Source organism: Aphelocoma coerulescens, chromosome 2 (genome assembly GCF_041296385.1).
Source record: "Aphelocoma coerulescens isolate FSJ_1873_10779 chromosome 2, UR_Acoe_1.0, whole genome shotgun sequence".
Lineage (NCBI taxonomy): Eukaryota > Metazoa > Chordata > Aves > Passeriformes > Corvidae > Aphelocoma > Aphelocoma coerulescens.
The window spans coordinates 21,321,338-21,339,665 of NC_091015.1; the positions used below are offsets into that span (position 1 = coordinate 21,321,338).

At 38.6% G+C, this 18,328-nt stretch overlaps 1 protein-coding gene across 3 annotated transcripts in view; it reads left to right on the forward strand.

The window, feature by feature from the left end:
• The first annotated feature begins 3,308 nt into the window (after positions 1-3,308).
• MINDY3 (MINDY lysine 48 deubiquitinase 3) overlaps positions 3,309-18,328 on the forward strand; it is a 47,908-nt gene continuing 32,888 nt past the window's right edge. Inside the window, exons 1-5 of one of the 3 annotated variants that reach the window (XM_069006738.1) lie at positions 3,309-3,482; positions 10,207-10,286; positions 12,387-12,444; positions 12,879-13,052; positions 16,608-16,659. In XM_069006738.1, the coding sequence (XP_068862839.1) occupies positions 3,386-3,482; positions 10,207-10,286; positions 12,387-12,444; positions 12,879-13,052; positions 16,608-16,659 (461 nt within the window). In that variant the 5' untranslated portion in view covers positions 3,309-3,385. Of the gene's footprint in view, positions 3,483-8,469; positions 8,560-10,206; positions 10,287-12,386; positions 12,445-12,878; positions 13,053-16,607; positions 16,660-18,328 lie in introns of those variants that run through there. The other 2 variants (XM_069006740.1, XM_069006739.1) reach the window with 2 other exon arrangements.

The following is an 18,328-nucleotide window of genomic DNA, read 5'->3' on the forward strand; positions in this document are numbered from 1 at the left end:
CACAAAGCTTCCTGTGCAAATCTTTGGTAGGCATATGCAACGTATCACTAGCTTATGGATGCCCAACACCTAAAAGAAACCAATGACATCCAGAGTATCATTTGTTCCGATTCAGTGTTGTTTGCTACAGCTGGTATACAGTTTACTTTTTACCATTTGTATTAGTGAGGCTAATGATTTCAGTGATATTTCATAGTATTTCCAAAACAATTTCCCACTGAATTTCCTAACCAGCACATGACAGATTGTTCCAGTTGGCACATATCTCCAAAATTGCTCCCTTGTTCCTAGATTAATTAATTTTTATTTGTCTATATTGAATTCCATGTGCTGTACGCCAACCAAATCAAGATGGGTCAAATCATTTTACATCTTGTGTCTCTCATTACCGTCTTTGCTTTTGCCAGTATTGTGAGTAACTCTGAAAATGTGTTTTCTCATATCAATTTATATGGATCAAATTAGCAATATCAGAGTTTACATCAGTTGCTGGTGAGAACATTTTTACACAAGGCATTAGCTGCAAATCGGTTACTGCTACACAAAAATACTGCTACTGCACCAAAATGTGGCAATTTGTCATTCTAACTCAGAAATACAGATTTAATTTTATATTGTGATGTTGGAGGAGTATGAACTGCTACCTCACCTGCAGGTCTGTAATCACAGATTTGAAGCTGATAAGCATTCTTCCACTCTATGGTGAGAAAGTAAATTTGTCACACTCTAATTTAGAGCACATTAAACTGCAGGATCTCTTCTGGATCACAGCTCTCCAAGTTGTGACTCAGCTTTTCCTTACATGTGGAGAAGTTTCACTGTGAATACCTGTTCGTACCTATGAAATCAAAGGGCATGCTTATTCTTATTAACTTGCTTTCCACAATCACCACAGAGTCATAGAATCATTTAGGCTCGAAAAGATCTCCAAGATTAAATCCAACCTTTGATCACCACCTTGTCAACTAGACCATGGCACTTGGTGACACGTCCAGCCATTTCTTGAACACCTCTAGGGATGGTGACTCCACCACCTCCCTCAGCCATCCGTTCCAATGCTTGATGACCCTCCCCATAAAAAAATTCTTCCTGATGTCGAACCTGAACCTATCCTGGTGCAGCTTGAGACTATGTCCTCTCATCCTGCCGCTGGTTGCCCAGGAGAAGAGCCCACTCCTTACCTCCTTACACCCTCCTTTCAGGTAGCTGTAGTGAGTGATAAGGCCCAGCCTGAGCCTCCTCTTCTCCTGGCTAAAGAACCCCAGTTCCCTCAGCCACTCTTCATGACTTGGTCTCTAAAACTTGCACCAGCTTTGTTGCCCTTCTGTGGACACACATAATGGTTTTCTTGAAGTGATGACCCAATGCACCAGAGATGGAAGTGAAGGAGCTTTTCCAGCCTTTTAGTGCTTCTGAGTGATGCCATACAACTCCTCTGCCATACAGCAGTGACCATCACCCCATTGTAGATTCAGCATCCTTGTTTTACAGTGCCTTCTCCCCTCCATTCTCCACTTGTCTACTGAATTGTTTTTCAGATTGCACCCTAAGCACCCATGACAATAAAAGTTTTCTTCCTTACAACAAGCCCAGGAACTTGAAGAGATGGCCTAAAACTTGCACTTCTTTCCTCTGCCTTGTAAAGCCTTCCTATCAATGGATATAGTCCAAAATTTGTTAAGCTGACTGACTTAGACCTCCACCATGGCACCATTTTGATAATTACGACTCTGAAATATTTCAAATGTATATACAACAACACTCTTGAAAATAAATGTACTTTGGTATTTTCCTCCTGCTCACGGGATATTTACAAGTCTGGTATACCTTGTATTAAATTCAAAGTATTACAACAAAATTTGCTTTTTACTGCACTATTGATTTGAAAGACACAAAAACTAGCAACATGATGGCCTTTGTTATAGTATGTACAGAACTTAATTTTGTTGTCATGATGTCTTTAATTCTAATTAAATTCCTTCCTATTATTTGAAGTTCTTTTTTTACACTAAAAATCAAAAAGTGTCCATTATAATTGCATTATTTATTGAAATCCAGAATCTATTCTGTTAATCAATATTGAAGGAAATTGATGACATATCAGTAATTATTCAGAACATGCTTAACTGTGCATATACTTGAAAACATTTAAAAATCAGAAGTACAACCACTCCATCTTCTGATCAATTTGTGGTATGACATGTCAGAAAACGCAGAAAAACGGTTGACATTGGCTATTTTCATATTTAATTCAGAATGATTGCACATGTAACAGCCTCAATACGTGCTTAATCTTCATAAAAGCACTAATGTATGATGAAAGACAAGGAACTACTGGAGAGGGTCCAGTGGTGGGCCACACAAATGATTAATGGACTGGAGCAGATGCTCTTTTGAGGACGGAGTGCTGGAACTGGGCCTATTCAGTCTAGAGAAGGGAATCTCATTAATGCACATAAATATCTCAGAAGTGGGTGCCAAGAGGGTGGTGCCAGGCTCTTTTCAGTGGTGCCCAGCCACAGGATGAGGAGCAGTGGCCATAAACTAGAACACAAGAAGTTCCACCTCACCATGAGTAGAATTTCGTACACTAAGGGTGGCAGAGCACTGGCACAGGCTGCCCAGGGACGTCATGGAGTGTCCCTCTCTGGGGACACTCAAAACCCACCTGGACACGTTCCTGTGTCACCTGCTGCAGGTGACTGCCTTAGCAGGGGCTTGGACAAGATGATCTGACGATTATCACTGGGGAGATTCAGATCAGATTATTAGAAAAATCTTTTTCACTGTTAGGGTGGTCAGGCATTGGAATAGGTTGCCCAGGGAGGTGGTGGAGTCACCATGCCTGAAGTGTTTAAGAGGTGTCTGGATCTGGCGCTGGGTGATGTCATTTCGTGGTTACAGTGGTAGTGCTGGGTGATGGTTGGACTTGATGCTCGTAAAAATCTCTTCCGACCCCGATGATTCAATGATTTCATGATTCAATCTCCAGCGCTCCCTGCCAACCCTACCGATTCTGTGATTCTGTCTAAAGTGGGCGGGCACAACACCGCAGCTCCATTTCGGCTGCTCACCACAGAAAGAATTCCAAGTGCGAATACACAACAGTTTGATCTGGGGAACTTTCAGGTCGAAACGCTTTTCCCTAAGAGCACACCTCCATTCCGGATTTGTCAGAGCAATGCCGACGCCCACACGCCCCACTGCCCGCCCGCCCCCGGCCTCGCGGAAGCCCCAGAGCCTGCTGGGGAAGCGGAAAGGGCCGCTCCGCCCGGCCCGGCTCCGCCCCGCTCGCGCGGCCCCGCCCCTCCCTCCCCTGCGCAGGGGCCGCCGGAGCCGCCGGAGCCGCCGCGCCCGCCCGGCCCGGGGTCGCCGCCGCCCCGCCATGTCCGAGGCGGGCCAGGAGCTCGTCCACCTGGTGTGGGGCAAGAAGGCCGGGCCCCGCGGGCTGGCCGACACCATATTCTGCCGCTGGGCGCAAGGTACCTGCGTGCGCCGTGCCCCGCGCCGTGCCCCGCGCCCCGCCCGGCCCTTCCCGCCTCGCTGCCCGCCCGCTCTCCCGGCCCGCCCGCCGGGTCGCCTCCGCAGCTCCCCCCGCCGCCCCCTGCGCTGTGGGGCCCTGTGCCCGAGGGGCGCCGTGCCCTGGGCACTGCTGCCGTTCCTGTGTCAGCGGCACCTCGGCGCTGGCTCACGCGGGAAAATGATGCGGCAGCTTCCCTTGCTAAATAATTATTTTGTTTTATTGCAGCATGGTCGTCTTTAGCCACAAATCTCCGCAGGAACTTAAAATTGTGTAAAAAAGGATCTGAATTTATTAAATATATCAATAGCGTCTCATGTCGTGATTTTACATAGCTTGTGGAAACGAACATAAGTTGTGCTTTGTTTCTGGTTTTTTTTGCGAAGAATATGTGAGTCACAAATAGACTTAGCAAAAGCGGGGACAGGCTTGGGATAGAAGCCCACATTCGTTTTTTTTAACTGGTTATTTGGCCATGGGAGCAGGTGCATGCCAGTATTAGGATATGTCAAGAGAGAAAGCAGCAGTAGCGCTGGGACCTGCGGTATTTGTAACGTGTTTTTTCTGTATTTAAGTTATGTAGCTTATGCATGGTTTCTTCTTGATGGAGACTTGCTGGCGGTCCTTAAAAGTTCAATTGCAAGGCTTACCTATAAGATTATATGCAAGGAATCAGTCTGTGTACCTTTCCTTGCTGAAAAGGGGGAATACTAGCCTTCTCTATAACTTTCGTGGGCTTTGAAGGATTCTAATAATGATTATGATGTTCATGATAAAACTAGTGATTCCTGGAGAAAATTCATAAGTGATAGTGGAATTTATAGTTAAAAAAACAAAACATCCAGGTCTCAGGGTAAAGTTGCTTGAAACAGAAGTTTCTTAGTGTTTTCTTTTCCTTGCCTTTTTTTTTTTTTTTTTTTTTTAACAAGGGTGTTGTCATCTACATAGTTTCAGTAGATTTGGGAGCTGCGTAGCTGCTCCCCATTGCTGGACACAGTGCATTACCAGACTCGTATCTTTTTCCCTAGGTTTATCTGTCTTCAGATGATTCAATAATAAATATTTAGGGAAAAAAGCCAAATTCCTTCCAAGATCTCAAGTTTAGCAGGCACAGTAAAGCTGTTGCTTGCTTTTCCTAAAAAAATTGATTATTGAAATATAATTACTTTCTGAAATATCTCTTTACATTTTGGTAATGTTGCTGTTTCAGTACAAGGTGTGTGCAAAGTCAGAAAAGAAGAATCGGTGTTAAAAAGCTTAATTATTTCTTTAACTGGTAATGTTGGATTTCCACAATTGAAGTTTTAAAGATAATTTGTATGAGAAATTTTTGCAGTTTGAAAATTTATTGAAATGTGTGCTATAATGCGCTGTACTTGTGATTGACTGAAGGATTAATGGAAAAGGTCTCCGGAGTTCTTGGTGGCTTCTGCAGTGGAGCTGCTATTTCCAATCTCTCTTTAGTAAAGCCCTGTGACTACAATGTGTAGTGTATCTGTTCCCTTCTCTATATGCTCCTCAGTATAATCAATTTTGTGTAGCAAAACCCCATGACATTAAATTAGTCTGTTTGTAGGTCTTGTACTGAGAATCAAAATAGTCAGTTCCAGTCACTTACCTTGTGTACCTGCATAACACTTTCACCCAGCTTTCAGTTTCTATTTTGTTGAAAAAGTTCTGCAGCATTTACTTGCTGCAAAGGAGGCCTGTCAACACTGACTCATCAAGATTTAAAAAAAAAACCAAACCAAACAAATATATCAAGCTTTATTATTTCCAGAGACTTGAAAGTTTAAAAGATAGATCCTGTTCCAATAAAATGCACAGAAAGCACCAAACAACTAGTTTGGTGTTGGATTTTTTTGTGTGTTTATTTCTTTTGATTGTAATGCCAACACTGGCAATTTTTCAGATACTTGCTGAACATCGTCTGATCCTTTCTCAAATCAAACCCTTTGGAAGTTGAGAACTATGATTTTCATTTGGAAAGAAAAGTAGGCAGTAGGGAGGGTGTGAAGGAATGTAAGACTCATACCTGTTAATTTCTCAGTAAAGACAGCAGCATTCCAGAAATCCTGTTATGCACCAAACTTGTTGACCATCGTACTCATTTGAAGATGGGCTGATCTGTGAGCAGTTCAGAGAGCTGACCCAGCTCATGTGGATATGCTGTTGGAAGTTAGTGACAGTAACTCCCTCAGTTTGCTGCATTGGCAACTTTAAATATATTGGTTTTATTCCTGACTTAACAAAGGAGCCACAAAAGCATGGCTGCAAAGTTGTTGTGAGAGTTTTCGTGTAGAGTTCTTTACAGAATTTTTTTCTTTATGATTGGAGCAGAATTTGCAGTTTGAGCCTTGTGGATTCCATTTACCAGAATCCTCAAAGCAGACACAGGAATGTAGTGCAAAGCTTCAGTCTGCTCTTCGGTGTTTCCTGGCATAGATAGGAGGACTTGGGAAGGAGCTGAGAAGACGACAGAACCCTAAAGGAACATACCTGTGTTAGGAGTAAATGTGTCCATTGATCCAAGGGACAAATTTCATGCATAAAACTGCTCTTCAGATCACTCCCAAGGCATGAAGCATCGTGTCTATCCAGTGTAAATGTCTGGCAGATTTGTGCACCTTTCAAAGTTACATAAGCTGTGTTCTCACTGGTCTTCGGAAAGAAAGATACGGAATGGTCTTCTCAAACAAGCATTTAACTGCACAGGCATAGTGGGAAGTACAGTTTACGTGTATATGGATAACATACAATGTAAAAAGGTCCATTTTAGCTGGATTCTCTTCAAGCTTCCAGTTGCCCAATGTAGTGGTAGCCAGCCAGGTAGTTTGTACACATACCTCATACCTTTGCAGGACTTAAGTCTCTTTATCCACAACCTATTCAGTGATGTTTTGTTGTGGTATTGCTGTAGTAAATGCTTCTTCCTTTATGTGGGCAGAAGAATGTTGGTTGTTTGTTGGGGGTTTTTCTCCCCACAGAAAATTTCAGAAGTTTCATTTTACTGCAAAGATATGGTTGGAAAACCCAAAGCCACAAGCAAAATGTGTATCATTCTGTTCCCAGCGCTAGAGAAAGGATGAAACATTAAGATGTGTTTGGGTCATGCTTGGGTAATAATGTTTTATTCTAGTGTTTCAGGCAGTTCTTGTATCCCAAAAGAGAAAATGGAGTGCACTTCCATGGTGAGAAGTGGTTGAGGTCACTTGGTCTGTTCAGCCTGGAGGAGACTGAGGGGAGACCTCACTGTGGTCTTCAACATCCTCACGAGGGGAAATGGAGGGGCAGGTACTAATCTCTTCACTCTTGTGATCGGTGACAGGACTCGAGAAAATGGCATGAAGCTGTCAGGGGAGGCTTAGGCTGGGTATCAGGAAAAGGTTTGAAAAACCAGAGGGTGGTTGAGCACTGGAACAGGCTTCCCAGGGAAGTTACAGCACCAAGCCTGACAGTTCAAGGAGCATTGTGACAATGCCCTCAAGCACATTGCTATGATTCTTGGGGTATCCTGTGCAGGAACAGGAGCTGGACTCAATCCTTGTGGGTCCCTTTCAACTCAGGATATTCTGTGATTCTAGGACAAGAAGTGAATAGCACAGCATCTTTGTAGCTAGATTGGATCAGCAAGAGTTTTTCTAATCTGGTTACAGTTGCATGCTCTTTGCTAATTCCCATGTCTCTTCAGTTAAAATTGGTTCTTGTGCAGAGTGAAAATACTGAAGAGACACAGCATTCACACTTTGTGAAGTGACAGTTATGTCTATGGTGTCTTGGATGGAAAAAAAAGATTTTTAGAAACAGGCTAGTAGTGAAAAGATTCAGGAAAGTGGTGGAATAGTCATAATAGAAGAATTAATAGGTTTTGTAGTGCTTTGGAACATGATGTGGCATATTAGATGAAGGACAAGAGTGGGTAACAAAGTCATACGCTAATTTGGGCAAAATGTACATAGAAGAGCTAAGAATTAGGTGTGAGAAAGAAACATGGACCTTCATAAATTCCAAATGGGGAAATAAGGAGAAAAAACTTTGTATTGTGTGATTATAGTGTACAAAGGATATAAAGACAGATTTCTGAATGTCATTACTCAAAATATTGGGCAATGCACTGACTACCAACGGGAATCTAGATCCATTCCATCTCCGTGCCACACTGCCCCAAAAGGTTAAAGCAGCAGAGCAGTAGTGATGTTGAAAAAATTGGGTCAATGGAGTGTTTAATAGGGTTATAAATGACACGGAAAATGTATGGTAATGACACTATTTTATGTTTCTTGCAGGGAAATGATGCTAATTATACTCATGGATAAAAGGCACACAGATTAATTTTAAAAATATTATTTTGTCTGCATTACCTATTTTCTCTTCTAGAAATTTTATCTTGAGTGAAAAGAGCTGTATAATAGGTATGAATGGTTAAGAGAGAAAGTAGAAGTTACTCTGGATAAGAGATGCTCATCTTGGTTGCTTAAAGGGTGGCCAGGCCATTCTTACAAATCATAAGGAAGAGTACGGGGTTGATGAGTGTTTAGATTGCCCAAAATGTGACTGTTGTGGAGGGTTAAAAAGGTAAGTTGGTGTGGTTGCAGGCCAAGGTAGACTTGAACCCAGCTGGAGTTCAGAATGCTGATTTCTGAAATTTTACCTGACCTGACTTACAGTTCTGTAGAACTTTTAAAGAAGAGAGCAAAACTATACTGCCTGAAGCCCTTTTTTTGCTTGACAGCTTTTAGAATCTTAATATTTATTAAGCATTAAGTAGCATTTAAGTAATAAGAAGTGTTTCCTCAGGTATTATATATGTGTTTTGCCTGTAGTTGTATTCTGTGAAATTGTGTGATACTGAGTTTACATTGTCTGTCTCAAATTTGTATTCATTCTGGTGGATCACTTGATGTTCTTTGTTTTTAGGAAGCAATTTTGAAAAACAGGGCAGGGTTAAGCTGAGACAGTTCATGCCTTCTGTAAGAAGCCTGAAGAATGTGAAGCAAATTCGAGATTTCTGAAGTGTGGTTTAGTGGTACCACACCCAAGTATGTTGTTTTTCTGCAGAAACAAATCATTGAAACAACTAAAAAAGCTTTCTAGTTGCAGTATGCTTAGATGGCATGCAGTAACACAAGCAGAGGAGGACTTATCTTTTAATATTCTAAGCCTGCACATACCAATTCAGAAAGTTTAAAGGACTGAGGATATTTCTTAGTAGAGCATGTTAACAAGGAAGTGAAATGACATTACTGCAAATTTTGGTTAAAGTATGGAGCTTTGGTTAAATTAATGGAGCTTCACTGTGACATCAGGTGATGCCAGGTCTAAGTTTGTAGGCTTGACATAGGCACCAAGGTTTTGGATATAAAATACATCTTTGTAAGGCACATTTGCCATGTGGTTAAAAAGGAACTTGGAGCCTTCAGCCAGATCCAGCGGAAATCCCATGGCTACGCTGATCCTTTTTAAAACAAAAAAATATTGGGGAACATTATTGGGGATCAGCTACCATTCTGTGATGAAATATGGCCTACAAAACATGCAGTAGTCTTATCTCTTGCTGCTTGGGATGACTTACTTGCCATGCTGTATTGTGGGGGGATTAATTTCCTCAGTTCAAACTCACATCCGGGGCTTAGAGATGCTTTTGATATGGCAGCATGTAATCATATAGAATTGGGAAAAGGAGAAATTGTGGGAAAGTAGCTTTGAACTTTCTTTGTGCTGAGACTGACAGTGTCAGTGTGTGACAAGATGCATGTGTATCCCCCTTTCTGCCTGCCCCCACTTGCTTGTGTTTGCTGGTTAGTTGTTGACTACAGTTGCATGGTTTCTAGATTACAGTGAACTAGAATGACTTCGGCACAGTCTTACCATTACTTAAAAGGATAATGTACAGCATCATTCACTGTAAGTTGCCGTGTATCATCTTCATCAAGGTAATTGCATGTGCATTTATCCATGAGAAATGAAAGCTATGAATCACCTTATCTTAAAGACAAGTTTAAGGGCAAGGTGGTAATGAAACAATTTTGCAGTAATTGCTCCAGTATGTGCTTTTTTATGTGACTGTAAGATGATTCTGAAATACAAATACATTAAAGCTGGAGAGGGAAAATAGGTGATGTTGCATCTCAGTAAATGCAGTGTATCTTCTGTGAAAGAACACCATTAAGAGGCTTGATTCAGTGGTTACAAGTGAATATTTAAGCTACTCAGCATATTTCAGTCTTAATAGGATGCACTGGTAGGTCAAAAATGAGCTCAGTGGGAGGCATACCATGCCCTTCATCAGGAATGGAAGTGTATTATACATGTTCAGTGAAGGTTCCAAGATGTATTTTTTTTACATATGTGAGACAAAATAGTAACACAAATTTTAATTTATTGATAAGAAATTATAATAAAATGAAAAACATGGTTTAAGTAGAAATTCTTTTGTTTAAAACCCTTGCTGCTGGACCTTTGTGGTCATGATTTAATTGCAGATATAAATAATTAATTTCTGTCCTTTCATCTGTACTCATAACTTCTTCAGACAGTTTAACCATACGCAGTTGCATTATCAAGGAAACAAAAACCTGATTTTTAAGGGTGAATAAGTCAGATGTCATTTCTCTTAGGGAAGGAGTATACCTAAACATGTGCTCGTTTACATATTTCACTGAATAAAATTCTTTTTCATTTGACAGGATTTGTTTTTAGTGACTCTGAATCAACTGCATTAGAACAATTTGAAGGTGGCCCTTGTGCAGTGATAGCACCTGTGCAGGTACGATGCATTTACTATAGGAATGGTTTAAAATTAGTGAGCCCAAAATTTGTTCTTTATGTATTTGGAGCTAAAACAAATATGAACAAAATTGCAGATCAGTTGTATCATAATTAAAGTTTGGAGGAGGCAGAATCTCTGTAAAAATACGGAGATGGGCATGGGCTGATTTTGAACTATAATTTTGCAGAAGGACATTTGTTTGAGGAAATGCAGCAGGCTGATCCAAGTAGAAGTAACTTCAAAATCAAGAATGCATTATAGAAGGGAGGAGGAAAAGATCAGATAGAAATTTAATGCTAATCCTTTCACATCTCTTGAATTCCCTGCTCTTAAGGGCAATACCTGTGTCACAGTGTCTGCCTTTTTTTTGTAACTCTTTATTAGAAATATTTGAAGTAGTTGATTTTCAAATCTAACACGGTTTGCCATGTACTGAAAGGGAAACATTATACTTTCAAAGTTCTAATTAGCAGAATAATTGAAATATGTCAGGTGAATATATTTTATTCCTGATAATGTGCTTAGGATTTTAGTTGTGCTGCAGATACGCTCAACCAACTGTGGTTGTGATTTTTTTGTTCTCTTACTCGATTGTACCTTCGCAGGCTGTGCATGCTCTTTGCAATGCTGTTTCAGGGCAGCTCTGACTGCTGGGTGGATGTAGGACCTGTAGGTTGGATCTGTTCTGCTGGAGCAGTTTGTTTAACTGCAACTGCTCTTTATTCTTGTAGGAGCACCTTGTAGAGATAGGCAGGCTTTGAATCATGGACGAGATTACTTTTTCTGGTAACCTGCTGTTGACTCTTCCTAAACACAGATCAAATTCTGTGGGTATGTCTCAATCTGATTGGAGGCCTTGTGCACTGATCTGGGACATACTTAAGTCATACAGAGAGTGAATCTGGTCATGAACTGGAAGGTAACTGGGTCAGACAACTGATGCTGTGGAATTGTTTGCATCTCTGGTGTGTATAATGTCATAAATCTCTGCCATTCTAAACGCTGGTCCCACCAAAAGACTTGTACCACAGGAAGAAGCACCATTTGTTTAAGTGGCAAACAATCAATAAAAAGCTATTTTATTATGAATTGTACTCCATAGCATGGCTCTCTCTAATTCTCTAGTCTTAAAACCAGATGCAGAGTGTCTGGTCTTTGATGTTAGAACTACAAATCTTTTATTTGGGGGATTGGAGAGAGTAAAGAGTAGGACCAGCCAGCTCTTTAAAGGCAGTGCCACATCTTTAGTGTATAAAATGTTCTTGTAGACAAATGTTTTTTTTAGATGATACATAGGTAAACTTCATTGAAATTAAGTAAATAAAGCATATTTAAAAGTGAGTTGGGTTCCAGCTAGGAAAGGAGGAGGCGATCGAGCAGATCTTGCAGTGCCTGCTGCTGCTGTGAATTACTAGAAGGGTGTGCAAAAAATCTGTAATGGGAGAACGGGGTGAGCGTGTCAGGAAAGCAGTGAAAGTTGAACCAGCTGTTTTTAAGGGGCTTCAAATACCTGAAATGGCATCTTATAGAGTAATTGGAAAACCCAAGACCTTTTCACAAAGTTTCTTCTTTCATTGTTCCCTCTCTGTAACTCGGAGCATTTTTTTTTAATTGCGGCACTAGCATTGATGATAAAACAAAGCAGGGCTATGAAGATGCATAGGATTTCTTTAACCTGATCTGCAGGTTATTATTTGCAATGGTTAAAAGAGTTGGGCTTGTTAACCACTAAAGGGATTTGTCTTAGTGACTAGAGATGTCTTGTACTACTGATGAGTTATACTGAAAAATATTTATGCCTCCATTATTGTAGTCCTGTGAGTCTGGAGGTGTGTATGCCATTATATAGCATGTGTATTTGAAGTGTACTTGAGGTTCAAATCTTTAGTGTTGAATGTAGTTATGAGGCCGCCTTTGTGGCTGGTTTGATGGGGAAAAGTCAGTAAACAGGGCAGGCTCAGACTCTTGTACTGAATGATAAGCAGCTTGAAACTCTTCTGATAACATGCAAAAATGCTTTGGTGTAGAGCTTGTGACATGATATAAAAGTTGGTGTTGTCTTGTATTTTAATAGTATTTTATTCTTTAATACCAAAGGCATTCCTTTTGAAGAGGCTTTTTACCAGTGAAAAGTCTACTTGGAGAGATTGTCCAGGTACTGTAACCTCTTTTTTTCCCCTCATTATTTTTCCATTTTATTTTTTTGTAAAGCATATCTCAGTTCAAAGAATTTAAAATACTTCACAGTTTCTTTTTGTTTGCATGCTTCCATACCATATGTGTACTACATGCTTCAGAACTCCAGTCTGTGAGTTCTGTGCTTGTCCTTAATGCTTCTGTGTTCTATAAATATTTAATTGAAATCCATTATTAAGAAAGGGAATGGGTTAGAAATCCTATAAAACCATATTTTTCGAAAGACAGCTTTATAATCTTTGGTCCAGTGTAGTCAAAGAGCACTTAACATTGTATTAATGAGATAAAAATAATAATTATTTAGATAGTGTTAATGTATACAAAAGATACTAGTAGCTTATGTATGACAGTGGTTCTCAGCAATCAAACTCATGTGGGTTTCTGATCTTTCAGAAGAGGAGCAGAAGAACCTTCTCTGTCATACATTATGTGATATTTTGGAAATGGCTTGCTCTGATAACTCTGAGTCATACTGTCTGGCAACATGGATAAGAGGAAAAACAACTGAAGAAACTGCTAGTATTTCTGAAAGTCCTGCAGAATCTAGTCGTCGAGAGGAACAACCTTGTAAGATGCATTTCTATGCTAAATTGCCCATCATTTAGTGAAGTATTGCATAGTTTTTGAGGGCCCACTGCTTTTTTATTTATTCACAGATGGGGTTTTTGCATTAGTGATTCCACTAGTAAAAGACTAACTACAACACACAAATCTGAGGCATTGATCCTGTTTTTGAAAGCAATGGGCTGTCTATCATTGGAGTTCTAACATACATGTTTCTTTAGAATTTCAGCAATTTCCATAATCTTCAATTTTATTTTGTAATTTATTGGGACCTGATAGATCTTTAATTTTGAAACATCTACATGCTTCTTAACACTGGAAGAATACTTTGTCACTTGTTGCTTTAGAAGAGTTTTTGTAGGAAATTCTTCAATGCTTTATTTGTTCTAAAACATTCTGGATCCCCTGTTATGGAGAAATAGCTTTTTTCCATTTGTCTGTGCAGTACTAAACAGTTTAAATCACCTTCTAGTAAATTATAATACTTTTTTGTAGATTAGAATTTTTCAGTTACCTGCTTTTTGCAAACGGCTTGATTCCTTCATTAGTTACTGACATCAAGGATACGGGGAACATCATCTGTTGCACTAAGATGAGGCATCCAGTCATATCTAACTACTGCAGAGACAGTACATGGAAAGCTTATCTGGGCACGTATGATCAGAGAGTTGTATTTATTAATCTTTTAACAGGAGAGATCTGATACGTTAAAAGATAAGCTGCTTTTTCTTACAGTTGTTTTTTTCGCAATGGGTCCCTTAAGTATGAAAAACTCCTCACATGAGAACATGTTGCTTATAGAGGTGCCATCTTTTGATGGAAGGAGTATGTTATTCATCAGTTTGTGGCATAACTGCAAAGTAAAAATTGTATTAATAGATTTTTTTATGTGCACAGCTAGTTACAGAAATTTGTAGTGCTGGAGCTCTATGTTACAAGTCATCTTCATGTGCTTCCAACGAGTGCTCCCTGTGCTTTAGAAGGCTCAAGCAATAATTAAAATGTTATTTAATTGGAAAACAGAAGGCCGGTGCATAAGAGTTCCAACGTGAGCATTAAGTAAGGAAAAGTATTATACAGAAATTTGTATCTGCAACTTTGCTGTAAAAAAAAAAATCTTCCTTTGCAAAATAAGGCATTGTAACTCTGAAAGTCCTAATTTCTGTGCATTTTTTAGTTGTCTCTGAAGCTCTTGCTAATGATACGAAGTTGGCTTTGAAGAGAAAGTGAAGCAGAGACTAGTTATCTGCAGGATCTTGCTGTCCTGTTTTTTAATGTATTGCCTTCCAAAGTTCCAAAGGGCTTCTAACCATAGAAAATGTTCAACAGTCTTTTTAAACACACACTCAGTTAATAATTACTCTCAACACTGACACTTAGGAGCTAATCCATTCTATTACATAACTACATTTTTCATGTTTCTGTCTAAGTCTTCAAATTCTGCCTGCCTTGTCCTTAATAACATGGAATGTGCTCAAGGAAGACCAGGATATATTTACTATGTAAAGTCTGCTTGTGCCACAGGCAATGTTAATCTCTTTCATTGTTTTTATTCTACATTCCCTGCTAGACACTGAATGCATCTCTCGTATGTACAGTATTTTGCCTTCTATGTATATTGCAATACACTTACCAACTTAAGATATGTTAGTTAGGTTTGGGCTTTTTTCCCTTCCTCTGTCCTGCTGTTTAACTGTGAACCATCTTCTTAACCTGGTTAGGGGTGGGACAGAGATGTTGAGGAGAAGATATTGTAGTAATGCAGAGTTGTGTAACTGCTAGTGCAAAAGGATAAATTTATTTCTTTCTTGGCTGCTGTACTCAATAAAAATAGAAACTGGCATTGTCATAGTTGATAGGACTTAAGAGATGAGTTGGGTGAGCAGGGAGTATTGCAGATACAGTTCCATATGGCAGGCTATTTGGGAATTGAATATGGTGATATGTTTATAATAAAGCCATGAAATATGGTTAGACACAGCACTATAGAGCATAATTTTACAGAGTTTCTATACAATTGTATTTCTCATACATCTCATGTTCTCTTGCTGTTTGTTCTTTTTCATTCCACTAAGCACTGTTTTTATTTAGCATTGTTTGAGTTATGTATAGCTCTACTTCTCTTTAGAATTTCTACTTCTTTCCCTTTATTTCAAATAGTAATTCACTTAGCATTTCACTCTGTTCTTTAGTAACAGAATGAAACTGCCTATCATCCTGGTGTGTGAACAAAAGGTGGATTCGAGCACACTTACTGAATGCAACAGCATTTTTCATCTGCTTTTGTGGTGTATAGCAGTCACTTGTTGGCCACGCGTTGGCTTAGTAGTGCAAGTTCCCAGGTTCAAAGATTGCTTTATATGAGTTAGTCCCTCTAACTTTCTGCTTACAAAAACATGTGTTCTTCAAACAAGGTCAGTTTCTGCAGAATTTTCTGCAATTTAGATTCATTGTTTCATATTTTATAAAAATGTCTTAAAAATACATTCTTTTAAGTCCAGTTTTGCTCTTGGTAATCTAAGCAATTCCTTATAGTTATTCAAATGACAAAAACTAAAACTCTTAAGACTGCTACTGCTGTATTTCTGAAGTAGAAAATGAAAATAATCTGTTGCCTGAGAATCAGTTGTATTTGCATATAGGGCAAATCAAGTGCATCTTTCAAAATACAATTGGAATGGGCATAAAATGCCTTTTCTGGAATTCTGCTGGGAAGAATCAATCAGTAAAATTAGCCCTAATGGCTTCAGATCTTGACCGAATTGTATGCAATCACATTCAGTAGCTGGGTGATCAGGCATTGTTTAAATATTCGGCATCAAGTGGCATCTATCAAAAAGCAGATCTGTCTGTTTTGTATATTGCTCTACTAGCAAAAATATAAAGAAAAGAAAAAAGAAAGGTATAAAGCCTGTGTTGAACTTGGGAAGACACTAATGCTGTATTTTTTTATGTCCTGGACGCAACACTAACCTGAAAGGGTGTTTACCCATTATTGAAAGAAAACAGCGAGAACTTGCTTAAAAACAGAATGCATAACACTGTGTAGAATTATTCTACTTTTTTGTTTGTAATAAGTAAGCTTTAAAGGGAAGAAAAAGCCCTCAATTTCAGTAACAGAAGTGTATATTCAAATAAAAAATACAGCTTATCTACACTGATAAAATGATCCAAATAATCATGCTTGCTTTTCTAGGAAGTAGTACTTCTTGTGGACCTGCAAAATTCTATCTATAGAATGCATATGCTTGGTGACTTTGTGACGGCCACATTTTGTACAAAATCTACAGCTTAGTATATGACAAATATTTCCAAGACTACACACTCCAGTGGCTTTGTGCTTTTAATAAATTGATTAGTACAAATAGAAATGTTCTCACTAATTTGTATGGTGGAATCTTAATGTTGCGGTAAATTAGTTTATACTAATCAGTTAATTTTAAATGTCAGGGGAGGATTAAAAATATAATTAGAGCTTGAAAGTATACTAGCTTGCTGTGTGTATCTTGTGTCATTTTTTTGCCATGTGTAGTGCTGAAAAGTGTCTCTTGTGTATAGCTGCCTTGGCTGTCGAAGAGCTTGGCTTTGAGCGATTTCATGCATTAATTCAGTAAGTAATATGTTGGAACATTTAAAATACAATATTTTGAAGTTACACTAATATTCACAGGCCTTAAAGGGGTATGCTGAGGAACTTTTTGTGTGTTACTCATCAGGTTAAACATGGATTTCAAGTTTTGATTTGGGGGTTTTTGTGGTTTTTCTTTGCATTTTAACCATTTTAAATGGAATATTATTTTGAGCATAAGTATTAGGCGTTAAAATAAAACTGAAGCAATGTAATGTGATAAATTGGCCGGATAGTTTGTGCATTTCAAGTATATGAACACAGCTAATCAAGATTTTATAATAAAGATGTTAATCCTCAATATTTATGTAATGTCATCTAGTATTTTTCCTGATTTGGGATATCGTAAGAAACATTTATTAAAATGTTTCATATACAAGACTGATTTTTGTTTCATACTTTAAACCCTCTTCTTTTTTTGGGGTGTAAACACAGAACTGACAGTTCTAGTAAGTTTATAATTAAAGGCAACAGCCTTTTATTTTCACAGTGAACAGTTGGGTAAATATTATACAAATCAATCCCCAAAGAAGAAATAAAGAGCAGCGGAATTCCAAAAAACACCTGAGATGGAAAATATTGCTAATTAGAACTGAAATACCCACAATTTATTTTATCAGTAGTAATTATAGTTTATTTTTTAAATCATTGTCATATAAGGAAATAAGAAAGATGAGTACATAAAAGTTTTATAACCTTATCTGATCAAAACAGTAATTTCCTGCCCTTTTCCCTCCCCTCCTGCTCACCCCCTCACTCTTTGCACTTGTGATACCCACTTAATTTTTTTCTGTCGTTCTCACTGGGAATGAATGCTCTGGCATTTACCTTTAGACATCAGATGGATTTCAGAACTGGCTTTGCCTTGCATACTTTGTATGCCACGTGTACTCTACTGATGAAGAAAGGATGTTTAGAAATCAAGTATTAGCCAGAGTAAACCCATCTATGAATGTATTTTTGTAGATGTTTGTTTCTTTTTTAAACAAAGCTTACTAAAAGTGTGCAAGAAATCAGAAAATAATATACTTGTTTGTGTAAGATAAGCAGAGACTATGATCTAGTTTGAATTACTCAGTAAAAACTAATGCTTGTGTTCTGAAATGTAGTGTTTAGCTCTAACTGCCCCAAGAAACTGAAAGTGTATTGCTTCACTGGAATATTGATTAATTTCTTCCTTTTCTTGGTTTTTATTTCAGTTTTTTTCTTTTTAAACATATGATTGCATGGTGTTACCTTATCATCCAGATAGTCACCATATTACGCAACCAGATAGTGTCCCAAATGTTAATGTAGTACTGTTCAATATTTTGAACAATTTGCTTTTTCCAGAGCAAGAGTCTAACAAATTCAAATTCTTACGGGAAATATAGTAATTTCTTCAAAAGCCTGGAAGATAGTCTTACCTGGTTAAGTAGAAGGTTTTTTTCTCCCTTGTTTATGGGCCGAATGTCTTTCAGAACACTATATAATGCATATGTTATTTTGGTGACATACAATCTATTTGCAATTTCAGTAACAGCGTTTTATAGAGTGACAGTAGTGGTGCAAGCCACTCAGCTCTTTCATACATGTATGTAACTTTATGGTTAGTGTTTGTATCTCAAAATTGTTCATTTTTGCATTTTGCTCCAGAATTATTTATCATCTT